Here is a 13,492-nt window from a genome sequence, read left to right on the forward strand (position 1 = left end):
CTCCAAGACAGGTTTGCTGGCTGGTTCTGTAACATAAACTGCCTCTCAACTTAACCGGATGCTCACTGCTTTCATGCAGACAGATCCTTCCAGATGCCCTAGGAATGTCAATCTGGCAAATATGTTCTACAAATCAAAGTAAGTCTTCAAAATGATGCCATTATTTCTCTCAGAAATCTAAAGGTGCTTGTGCAGAAGCTGGCTACATCCTGTGCACATGACCTGGACATTTCAAGTGCCCCTGGAGCCATGTCAGCAGTGACCAAACACACTGCTCTGCGGGCACAAGGATTTCTGAGCAAGGATGGGTTGCTACAGAATATCATAGAAGCAGAGCTGCACCCAGAGGTACTTAACCGATGGATATTTGGAGCCTGGGTTTGCACAGGATCGACCCTTTCCACTCTTGAACAAGAGGATCCTGGGTGTAACTGCGGGAAACTATAATTCCTATCTTTGCTACATCACGAACTGTAATATTTGATTGGAGTGTAACCGTCCATTGCAGGCAATGAACAAGCAGAAATGAAATGGTCACCAAGTAGCAGAGTAACACAATCAGGATTATTTCTTGAACCTGCTTTATGTTTTCACACATGAGGCTTAAATTGCCTCAGAGCTGTAACACCAGTTGCTAATGCCTCATTCTGTTCCACACAACATGTTGAGAAGCCTGTTGATAAATGACCATTTTGTCTGGTGTAGGTTTTATATGCACATTACAAACCCCATTGAAACAAGCGCCCCTTTAAGCTTTGTGTGTGAAAATATTGACAGTGAGCAGCTTATAGCTGTTTAGGAAATCCTCCAGTTCAAGTTTTATTGTTCTCCTAAGCTCTAGTTTGTGGGTCTATAGAAAGAATATTTTGTGTCAGCCTGAAGGCTTTTTATAGTGCCTTCTAATGAGCTTAAGATCTGGAGCTTTCAAGTTTATAATTATGGAATTTTGATTTCTTGATACCTTGAATGCACACAGTCAACTCTCTGTATGTTTATGTGTTATTTAAATGCACGTATGGATTTCTAATAGCACAGATGCAACCACCTGCAATTCACATGCCCTTCGAGTTCCTCATTTCTTACTACTATCTTAAGAGTTTTGTAAAAACTAATTGGGGGAGGGGGGTATGAGAAGATGCCCTTGATTTCCACCTGGACAGACAGGCTGGGATTCCTCTCAGTGGCTCAGCCAGGTTGGTTTAGACCTGGGATTAGACAGCCTTATTGATGTTGGGGGGTGGGGACAACTTTAGACCCATTAGCCCCCAGGAGTTGGATCCTGTGGTTGTGAAGCACACAACTGACCTTTCTTTTCTATGCACCTCCATTCCATACTTCACAGTGGCTCCTGCATTCCTGATATGCTGGAGCAAAAATATAAAAAAGATCAATCCTGTTGAAGAAATACTCTGAGCACGTGCAATTCCTGATTGTAAAAACTCACTTAGATCATAGCACCAACCTGACTACTGGAGTAAAACAGAGTTATAAGCACATTTGCTGGGGAAGAACTAATTATTAGTTTTAACTACATTGATTTTAATTATTCTGTATTTTATAACTGATGTTTTTAAATGCTGCAAGCTGCTTGAATCCTGAAAAAACAGAAGTACTGTTTTGGGGGGACAGGGAGCGGGTGGTTGTGGAGGACCCCCTGGTTCTGAGGGTGGGTAGACAGAAAAGATAGAGGCAGGGTGGGGTGGGGAATCCACAAAAAATAAGACAAAGATGGAAAAATTAAATGTTGTCAGAATGGTTCAGACTGAGAGAGCAGAGAAGTGGCAGTTAGAATATCCCTGTGTGAGCTTGGGAAAGCTTTTAATCGTTGCTCTGTCACTATAGGTTGGTATGTTCTGATGGCCCTAACATGTGCGTTTATGTATATTCACATTTATACAAGAAAAAGAAAATCATATGTTATATAACCATTCTGCAAGGGAACAGATTTAGCTAAATTTTTAGACTCCCATTATAGTAAGTTTTGCAAATTCACACTCTCTGGCTGTTATGCCTTTGGGTATTAAACAGGCTTTCCACTTGCATTCTGTTCTGGTCACATTATATTACTGACATCCTAATACATTTGATATTCCATACTAGATTCAGATATTCAGATACTACCATTTTAATAAATTGGGCTTGCTTTGCTGTTTCTTTTTGCATTTTTCAAACAAAAGAAGCAAACAAAATAAGCAAGTTGTGTAATAAAACTTAAAATTTAAGGAAATAATAACCATCACCACAATTAACGGCATATTTGCATATGTATATCATACTTCTGGGTGTCCAAACCCTCCTTGTAAGAACATGAATTACAGCTTTTGAATATCAAAATTTGTTCATCAGGACATCCTGCTATCATATTATCATTGCACAGGCATAAATGACATTAGGAGGAACCTCAAGAGCAATAATTGAAAGTGTTGTTTCTGGTTTAACTGGAAGTGCTTGGGACTATAGCCTGCCTACTTGAAAGTATATCTTACTGAGACATACATGTTCAGAAGCATGACTGAGATTGCAGTCCTGAAGTTTATTTAGAAAACTCATAGAAAGCAAAGCAAAGCAAAGCAAAGCAAAGCAAAGCAAAGAAAAGAAAAGAAAAGAAAAGAAAAGAAAAGAAAAGAAAAGAAAAGGCAAAATGAAAATCTGGTATTATTTTTAAATCCCACAGTTCAGTCCAGCACTTTATTTTTGGTACCACAGTTCATTTTGGAACCATATGAATCAAAGAAATAAGGCATTGACTCAAAACTATATTCAGCAATCTATAACAACTGAAAGCCATTTCTTCATATATTTTGTGTCGCGGATACAACAACTAGTAACAACTATTACCACTGACAGAAGCATTTGGGTAACTTGAATGGAGCTATTTCTCCCCCTCCCCGTTTTCTTCAAGGCAGTTCCGCCTGCTTGCAGCCTGATGGAACTAAGGCCTGGACCTCCCTCCCTCAAGGTCCTTCCTGCAGGACTTGCAAATGCCTTTGAGGGCAAACTCATCTTTCCATGGGGGGGGGGGGGCCCATAGCTTAGTGGTAGAGTCCATGCATTGCATGCAGAAGCTACCCGGTGCAACCCTTGACATATCCAGGTAAATGTAGGTAGCAGAGCTGGGGGGAATCTGAGGCTGCTGCCAAACATTGAAGTGAATGACCTGACCTGCTGCAGGTCAGCTTCATTTGTTCAAAAATTCCTAGCTAGAAGGGCCAAGGGAGCAGCACAAGAAAAGACTCCTGCTTGAGAACTTGGGGGAATTGCTGCCAATGAGAATATTTGGGATAGAGAAAACAGTGGTCTCCATCTAAGCCTTCACCCACACGTCCTCTCGTCCCACTGCTTCTCACCCCAAAGCAAACCGCTCTTTAGCACTCAAGTGGAACAAAATGGCAATTTGGGTCCCCATCTCCCCAACTGCCATTTGTTCTGATCTATCCCTCAAGAGCAGGTTTTCCTTGGGAAAGGAGCAGGTCACGCTCAAAACCCTCGAACCCAGGCTTTCTAGGCACAGCACCAGCGGAAGTGTGGGCAGACCCCAAAGCAGCTTCATGTCTACAGAGACAATTGTGTGCTCTGACATTTGGGGATTTCCCAAAATCAAACATTTACTTATACTGTCAAGTCAAACAAGATAACAATCAGTACTGAATGAATTGGTAGAATATATATATATATATATATATATATATATATATATATACACACATATACACACACACACACACACACACACACACATGCGCGCACGCGCACACAACACAGTATATGGAGTTTAGTTTATTGCTTCTAATAAACAAAGGTAGCATAGATGTTGAGAGCACATTTTATATATTGTATACTGTAGACAGAGCAACACTGAGGTTGGCAGAACATTGCAGGTGAAGGTTTCCTTGTGGTGTTGCTTTGTAATTTTATGTTTGCTTTGCAGTATACACATGCAATTAGTAGTGCCTTAGAAACAATGTGTTAAACTGATATGTCAAAAACATATAGAAAGATACTTACTCTTTCACATTTTTTTAAAAAAAAACTGAAGTCAGGCATGAGTGGCATGCAGTAAGTAGATTGCAGAAGAGAAGCAAAAGGGTTTATAATCTTCATGCACATGTAAAACCTCTGTTTACAAAAAAAATTAGCATCTGTTAAACGTGTGCCTTTTTAAAGATTCGTAGTGTACATGCAACAAACCTGTCATAGCTAAAAGTATTTACAAAATTTCATACATCCTTTAAATAAAATAATAATTAATAAGACTACATGAAAGGCCAATATGTAATAGTGTACAAGATTAAAAATAAATAAGGCGTTATAATACAGTTTTATTTTAAATTTAAAAAGTTACTTGCCACTACAATATAAAACTGTAACTTGAAAGAATATTTATGGCTAAATAGTCCTCTGGTTAGGACTGGAAATGAAATGATTCCTAATGCTGGGTTAATGTTTTAAGGCTGGTTCAGATGAGACTCTTAAGAGCACAGAGAACATGTACAGTGAGAAACTGGAGCTGCTCCTGCGCTGCCCCGGCTGAGTGGGCTTATTGCCTCTGGGTGGGGCGGATGTCTGGGCATTGGAGGCAGCATTTGCACAGGGCCCCCCAGGCATGAAATCCCAGACCCATAAACCCTAAATGTGCAGCTCTGAACACAAATAAGTCCACTGAACAATTACTGCACATGGGGTCTTGTGCCCCTAGGCTAGGGGTAGGAGATGCTTCCCAGGTGCCAGGACACACCCGGAGGCTGCCAGTCACTTGAGCCATGTTTTCCTTTGCCCATGTGGTTAGAAATCTAATCACGCACGTGGCTTTGCGGGTGCAAATGATCAGTGATCAGCAACACCTGCAATGCCTTTGCCCGGAAATCAAATCACCCCTGCAAGGGATGAGGATCAGCTTATTGCACAGAAGGAGGGTGTGGCTTGGGTGAGATTAAGACCCCGCTGGGCCCAACTAGTCCCACATACAGGAGCTTCCCCACTGTTCCCCTACACCAATGCAGTTCAGGGACCTGAGTCGTTCAAACTTTGGGTCCATAGGGTTGGAAGGGACCCCGAGGGTCATCTAGTCCAACCCCCTGCAATGCAGGAATCTCAACTAAAGTATCCATGACAGATGGCCATGCAACCTCTGCTTAAAAACCTCCAAGAACCTCCACAACCTATCACCTCCTAGTCTTCTCTCCCAAACTCCTTCAACTGTTCCTCATAAGGCTTGGTTTCCAGACCCCTAATCATCTTTGTTGCCTTCTGCACACATTCCAGTTTGTCAAAGTCCACCTTAAATTGTGGTGCCCAGAACTGGACACAGGACTCCAGTTGGGGTCTCACCAAGGTAGAAAAAAGTGGTACTTCACTTGATCTGGACAGATCCCTTATTTTGATTTGGTTACCATTTTATGTGAATAGAGATCCAGTTTTGCTCTGAGTGCAAGGCAATGGAAGTTTTCCCTCCAAGCCTTTCTTTTTTGGGTGTGTGTGTGTGTGTGTGTGTCTGTTCACATTCTATTTGATTCTGTGATGTGAACATTACGTCCAAAGATTAGATGCCATTGGACTTGGAGGCAGTGCAGATACATCCCGTGGAGGCATTGCACACTCCATTTCACATGCATTTTATACCCTTAGAGTCTTGCTCAAATTGGTACATACACTAACTAAAGTCAAGCAACTGAATGAGTGACAACAATTACTCATTTGTTGAGTCTTTGTAGAGTCACAACCATGGATGGTAGAGTCACAACCATGCAACTGCTAGGATACCATTTTAAGCAGCCAAGGCTTCCCCAAAAGAATTAGGGGAACTGTAGTTTGCTAAGGGTGCTGGGAGTTGGTATGAGACCCCTATTCCATGCTCCCCAAGAGCTACAATTTCTTTCCTGAAGAGGGATTGTTAAAGCACACTGGTAATTGTAACTTGGCAGAGGGGTGGGGTCCTAAGAACTTTCAGCTCCATAATGAACTGCAGCTCCCAGAATATTTTGGGGGAAGCCATGACTGTTTAAAGGGGCACTATAGTGCTTTAAATGCAGGGTGTGCAGGGGGCCTTAATTCACCTACAATGGTACCTTGGTTCTCAAACACTTTGGTTCCCAAACGCCGAAAACCCAGAAGTGTTCCGGTTTTTGAAAGTTTTTCAGAAGCTGAACGTCCGATGCGGCTGTCAGCTATTGTTTTTGGGGCACCTACATCAATCAGAAGCTGCGCCTTGGTTTTCAAACATTTCGGAAGTTAAACGGACTTCCACAACAGTCACCATTCAAATGTAAGACAAACAGCTGATTTTGGAATTCACTGGAATCAAAACTTAATCCTCAATATCTCCAGCACTGAAATTATTTTCTTTTTTAATGTGTGGCTGATTCAAATGTTGAAATATTTGCAAGTACTTAACTAATAATAGAATTCAATGTCTGTTCATAATCTCCAAGATAAGAATAAAAAAAGTTACCACAGGAACATTTGCAATTAGTTTCCCCAAAAACCTCCAATAAAAGGCTTTTAATTATTACAAATACCTTATTAACAGAAAAATTGTGCAACTCATGTGAAATATTGTGCTTGCTATTGACGGACCCCTAATAAATAGCTTGCCAAATGACAGTATTTTAAAACAGCTGCTCATACGATTCCATATCCAATGAAGGTGGCTGCTCTCATTATGAATCTATTTGATCTTACTTCATGAAAATGGGAATCACATCCATGCGCTGTAGGAAAGAGCCAGGTCTTTTATGAGGCGTTACAAGCTTTCTCTTAGGACATGGACTGGAGAAGCACACACACAAAGTCATCTTTTCAATTAGAAATGAGCCAAATGGTGGAAGCAAACATTTTCATGCCACCTTGCGAGGAAGCTCATGGGCCAGTCTTGACCCATTAAGGGTGTGTGGGTGGGTGTCAATTTTTCCCCTCAGGGCCTCTAAAAAATTAAGCCATGCCCACCTGCCAATCACTTAGATGTCACTTGGATGGGGGCTGCAATGACAACTGATGAGTGTGGGGGGTGGGGCTTGATTCTGTGTCAGCTGCGAGCACAACTTTCCCAGCTGGGAACTGATACATGTAGTCAAAGCAGCAGGATTTAACCACTGGTGATTAACTGGTTACATCCTGCTCAGTTCTCCTGCTGGGACCAGGTACATGCTGCCAATGCCCAGTGTGGGCTTGTTCAAAATCCCTTTTGCAAAGAGCCTCATGCTGCTTTTTAAACCTCTAGTTTTCAGAGGTTCCATGGGGAGCTCTTTGCAAAAGGGCTTTCAAACAGGCCAGTGCTGCTCTTTGGACCTCCAACTACTGGAGGTAGGGTCTCCTCACCAGAAAAGGTACCCCACCACTAGACCAGGGCCATTCAGTAGTTTGACTGGGCTTATTTGTATCTGGGTGGAGTCTGGTGATGCTGTTTTGATCTTGTTGAGAAGAGGCAACCAAGTTATTGTCTAGCTTCCTAGCTGATATGTTTTCTATGCCATCCATGACATGTGCCCAAAGCCAAGTTTCAAACCCACAAATTCCTAACAAAACAAAAAGTATTGGTATAGTTCCCTGCACCAGAATTCTTCACCTTTAATAATTCTGCATCATGCCCTGAACTGGGGGCAGGGGGGGGGGGAGAGAACCGGGACCACATCTTCCTGCTTTCATCGAGTTATAAATCTCCAAATGGAGGAAGAAATAGTACAAGTAAGTTCATCATTTATGTAGTGAAGAAGGAAGTCAGCAATGCTCTAAATTCTTTACCTTTGCTGGATAGGGACCACAAACACAACAATGAGAGTGTTATGAGCAAGTCATGTTCATTTCATCCCCATGGGGAATGTCACTGCTTTGCTGTGACTGGAACACATGAATGCCCCACCTATGTGAAAGTAGTGGAAGACTCGCCACAACAACATTTCCTACCCCTTGCTGGACTTCATGCTCTCTTTGAGAGATTGAGCAACACCACCTCCTGCACATCCTAGGGAGCTCATATCCAGAGAGAGAGCCATGTTCTACTGGTTCTCACCCACTATATTCCATCCTCTTAAGAACATCTTGGCTGGGAGGCTTCTAGCATTGGTGTGTAAAGACATATACTGTATAGACAGGGTCTGTCTTCTGTTGCCTGTGATCTGCAGTGTCTTGGCTGCTCTGAATTACTATCCTCTTCCCCTGCACTATCAATGCGAAATTCTACACTTCCCCCATAAAAAATCCCCCCCCCCATTTTTGACCCAAGGGGGATTTTTTTTTTCCAAACTGGGGAGAAAAGGAAACATTGGAGGGGGGAATTAACCTTTTTTGAAGCTAAAATGTTTGCTCCCCCAAATCCACCATATAAGTTTTAAATCATGTCAGAGGTGTGATATTGGCTCAATGGAACTAAGACTTTATTTGACAACAGATGTTCCTATTAACCCCCTGGTAAAAGTTGTCATGTCCTAGATCCCGGATGTGGAACATAGAGTTTTCCAGATGTTGCTGGACTCCCCTGAGCCAGCCTAGTCAATGGCCAGCGACGAGGTCAGTTGCAGTTCACCAGCATCTGGGGGACCAGAGATTTACCCCCTTGTCTTAGAGCTTAATGAAACAGATGTAAGTCTTTCTCTTGACCCAAAGCAGATTATAAATCCTATCTAATTGTTATCATAAGCCACTTCAGAAGCCTGTTTGTGCTAGCAATAGTGACGTATGCATTTTGAAATTAAGATGAACAAGATGATCACCACACTGAAATGACTGTTCTAAAAGTGGGCACAAGCTGTGGATTCACCAAGAACTTCTGGAAAAGCTCCAATGAAATGAATGGAAACCAGGCAAGAGAGCAGTTTGGTGGTGCCCCTAGACTATTTTGAGACACCAAATTATTGCACCAAGCTCTCCAACATCTTTTAGCAGCTTTAGATAGAATTCTACTGGTTTTAGCACACTGTTGCTTCCAACTTCCTGTGCATACAAGAAAGAACTCACTAAAAGTCAATTAAGAAAGCTTCCCAAAGGTTGTTTCATGTAGCTGTTCTTGAGATGTGCCAAACTACAACACGAGGCATTTCCTCACAGTAAGAAAAGAAAGTGGTAGTTGTTTCCAACCAGACTATAGTTTCTGTAAGTAATGCTGATGGGGATTAAGACAAATACAGTTCAGGGGAGGAGGAAACATAAACAACAAACCTCTGGATATTCTCCTTGCCAGCTTGTCCGCTGGGGAAAACGGACTCTAGCAAGGGAAAGCTGGCTCAGGAGAAAGGGCACTGGGAAAGGTAAGGGTTGAGCCCCCTTCCCCTTGCTGTTTCCAAATCACTCTCTAGTCACACTTTAGCAGGGAAGCTGGTTCCTGGGCTCCCAGACCTTGCACTTCCTGCTGGTATTTGATCTACTGCAACCATCTTACTGAAGAGCAAGTGCCAAAACGGGCCAACCACGGGGGTGAGCTACAAAGGAGAACGTTTGCTCTTGTGCAAATCCCACTCATATTAATAGGGTTTCCCAGGTGAGCTGCATACAATGGCATGAATTAATACTCATGAGATCAGAAAATGGGTAAAGTATGCATCTATGTGCAACACACAAACATACACAGCCCACCCTGTGGGCTGACATTTCCCTAAATAGGTCAAATTTGCAATGTTACTATGAAAAGATATTACTTCCATTCGAGACACCCGAATCAATATTGTGCAAAAAGATGTGCTGGTACATTATTGAGTCACCCTATGAAAATATCAGGTTAAACATCTGATCTAGAAAACAAACAAATGAAGTCTCCACTCTAAGTTTGCCAGTGAGAATTTCCAGATGGCAGGTGAGAAGAACCCTTGCGCAGAAACAGAGTTCTGCAAAACTCTGGCATCAAACAATATGGAGAGATCCAAATGTTCCATTTCATGAATGGAACAAGTTCTGTTCATAAGCAGAATTCTCCTATTCAGTGGAACTGAATCACCTAAATGCATATGTTGGCAAATGCTTCTAATAAAAGACTATACAGACAAATGGCCAGCTGTTTGACCTGCTGGAAAGGCATAAATCCTACCTTAATACTCTCTTGGCATTCCTATGCCTGCCACTTTGCAGCATTTATCCAGAGGCAAGTTAGGCTTAGCCCAGAAATCACATGGAAGCTCCAATCACACAGACCACCTCTTAAGAGTGCAGCTGCTGCTTCTCTAGAGTGAGAATGAAGTCTTACAAAGCTAGATTCTGATTTATTACAATAGATTCCAGTGAATCGACCTGCGGCCTCATCAAAGACTCATTGTTAAATACTTGAAAAAACACATTTTTAAAGAACTACATTTGTTTACCTGAGGACTTGCTACTTCCTATATTAAAGACATTGCCAAAAATTTCTTGTCCCCCCCCCCCCCAAATATTGTGTGAAGGGACTCTGCACTGCTTCCTTAAACCTCAGATATGTCTCATTTGCCCTTACACGCCCTCCCTCAAACATCAGCTACAGACATTTTAGAGGCAACCACATTGGATATGATTATAAGAGCATTCTCCCTCTTTGCCATTGCAGGACGTCAATTTTCTATAACTATAAACCTCTCCCATTTTTATATAGGAAATATATAAATATATATATAGATGTGTGCATTAGATACATGTATCTACACACATCACCCTTCTCTCTCAACTGTGTTGTGTCACTATTATTTCCAGCATTGCTTTTATAGTTTTCTGAATGAATACCGACAGTCACCAATGACAGGATTTGCCAAAAATTGACAATTTCTTTCTTTCTTTCTTTCTTTCTTTCTTTCTTTCTTTCTTTCTTTCTCTCTCTCTCTCTCTCTCTCTCTCTCTCTCTCACACACACACACACACAGCCAGTCTCACCATGACTTTTTCTGTTAATTCATTTACCCTTTAGATTTGCTGATAAAATTTTCCTTTTCTTCAGAAAATCAGCAGTAGACTTTTCTTAACAGAATTGCTAGCCCTTATTTGATCCACAAATTCATATACGGTGTTCCCAGGTTCTCTTTGGTTGGATTGTAGACATCTTAGTTGACACCAAATCCTGTAGTCTTCAGCTTCCTTGTGAAAATCCAGGTGACCTCTGCTCTCTGCGATCACTGCAATGGCCCAGCCAAAATCTTCATGGTTCTCATGCCTCTTTTATGGCTGGCACAGAGGGAAGATAGTGCAGCGTCAGATTGGTGTGGGTGGACAGGGCTTGAAGTGTCCCAGCAACGGCATTTGCTGAAAGGCTGGGAGATGAGGACGTAGATGGGCAACTGGTGCCCAGTTTAGTCTGAATGTTTGCTCGCCCATAAGGGTACATTTTCCGCTCTAAGTTTAATGACCGCGTTAGCGAATTGCTTCCATTGGCCTTTCCTTCTAGGAAATAGGTCAGCATTTCACCTTTGCCTTTGACACTGACTTTACCCCGACATACAAAGTCATAACTGCACCTCCTCAGTATCCTATGGACTTCTTCTGTAACCTGTGAATAAAAGGAACAAAAATCATTTGTGACATATTAGACTACGCTGCACTGAACCTTTTGGCCCAGATGTTTTTTTGAGGTAGGAAGAAGGACAACAAAGATTGGGGTGATTTCTCTCTCTCTCTCTCTCTCTCTCTCTGTGTGTGTGTGGGGGGGGGGGCTTAACATACTTTATGAAAGGTGACCAAGATGCTTCCCTCATCATTTTTACTTTGAATAAAAAGCTTTCCTATTGCTCCTAGTGATGGCAAGACACTCTGCTTCCTGGCTAATGATGCTGCAGGAGGATGTGCTTTTCCCAGAGGCATTCTTGGGCAAAGAAAGATGGCTGCCTACAGGGGAAAGAACACCCTCGGACTTCCGGGTTAGCGTCATCGGCAATGGCGAAATTCCTCTGATCCAGAGGAACCTGATCTGCGAAAATTGGGTCTTGCCGCCGCGGCGAAGGCGGAGACCCTTTAAAAATCCCAAGCAGAGGAAGCCTGGGAATGTGGGATTCGGCTGACACCAGGAGCGCCCCCCCTACACGCAAGGAAACCCCTTTTTCGGGGACCTGAAGCGACGTGGGGTGAGCGGCGCGGTGTTTTGAATCGACCGCTATTTTTACGGAGTGAAGCCGCACAGCCGTTGCCGGAGAGCGCTGACTTTTTCCTGGGGACAATTGGACTCTAAACAAGTACCCGTGAGTAGAACGGAAAATTGGGCTAAGAAACACTTTAATTTGGCACTCAGTGGGAAGGTCCTAAACAGGAAGTCCGCCTTCCGCTTTTGTAAATAGTCTGAAGCAAAAATCGTGCAAGCCAAAGTCTGGAAAGTTGTACATAAAGGTTTTAAATTCCTCCTGTTTTGATCATCTAAACCCCTCTTGGAAGCAGGAGTAAAGAGGGGAAATTTGACTGTTCAAGCCTGCAGGAGAGAGAGTAAAGAAAGATAAATTTCCACCGTCTCAAACCTGGGAACGGGGTGTCAGAGACGGAGATTTTTGGTGAAGTTCATTGACTGTGAATGGAACATCTTTTGACAGTTAGTTGAAGAAGAGAAACAAATTGATTCCAATGTTGCCTTTTGCATTTAAAAGAAACAAAAAATCCGAAAAATGAAAGTATTTTTTCTTTGTTGGATCTGCTTTTAAAAGATGGATACAAATAGAAATTGCCTCCTCTAGAGGGAGCTTGTTAAATTGTTGGTGGAGTCGTTCTGGGGATTTTACAGCTGTGGAGATTAGGATCGTGGGACAAGACTGTGACCTTGAACAAAAATGTGTTTGGAAGAAGTTTTGGTGCTTGCTTTAGACAAGCGCTTTGTTGGAGCAGATGCATGAGAAGATGGATTTGATGACTGTTGCAGTCAGAAACTTTGGACAAACAGTGAATATGTATACAGAAACCATCCAGGAGCCAACTCAGGAATCTGTTTTGATAGAGCAAGTGCAAACGCAGAAGATAATGGAGGAGGCTGCTGTTGAACCTCAAGTAACACAAATGGAGAGGCCCGAGGCCCTACAGGAGCATAAGCTATTGTTGTTGAAGGCTGAATTTGAAGTGGGCCAGGGGGGGTCTGGAGTTATGGGGCCCCTTAAGTTTGGAGGGACTTTGAAACATGCTTTTAAATATTTTCTGGACTACACTGTTGACTGTGGGGAATGGGACTGTGGGGAATGGGCCGATCTGCTGAGGAGAGATGGAGATATTTTTGAGTTGGAACATCCCCGAGACCTACTCCTCAATGAGAAAGGAAAGAAATTAAGAAAGAGATCTACAAAAGACAAGGTAAAGTGCAAGTACAAACAAGAAGAAGACCTGCAGAAGGGACATGGAAAAGACTTAAGAGCCTTGGATATAAGATTACCAGGTTGATGGACTAGATGGAATGGACAGTAAGGACTGACATAACCCGAGACCAGGAAGAAGAGACGCTGGAGGAAGATTGGAAGAAAACTTTTAAAAATTTATTTTGGGAATTAATGTAAAATTAATGAGTATTAGGAAAAATGTTGGAATGAAAATATTTGGCTTTAGCAGAAATGTTATAAGGAATTATGTATAAATAACTATTAAG

At 42.3% G+C, this 13,492-nt stretch overlaps 1 protein-coding gene across 1 annotated transcript in view; it reads right to left on the bottom strand.

Annotated features, from left to right (window-relative positions):
* Nucleotides 1-6,251: 6,251 nt before the first annotated feature.
* The window catches only part of ADCY1 (adenylate cyclase 1), a 236,131-nt gene continuing 228,890 nt past the window's right edge, over nucleotides 6,252-13,492 (bottom strand). Inside the window, exon 20 of the mRNA XM_079947528.1 lies at nucleotides 6,252-11,431. Within this exon, the coding sequence (XP_079803654.1) occupies nucleotides 11,093-11,431 (339 nt within the window). The 3' untranslated portion in view covers nucleotides 6,252-11,092. The remainder of the gene's footprint in view (nucleotides 11,432-13,492) is intronic.

This window comes from Podarcis cretensis (assembly GCF_951804945.1).
Source record: "Podarcis cretensis genome assembly, chromosome: 12".
Lineage (NCBI taxonomy): Eukaryota > Metazoa > Chordata > Lepidosauria > Squamata > Lacertidae > Podarcis > Podarcis cretensis.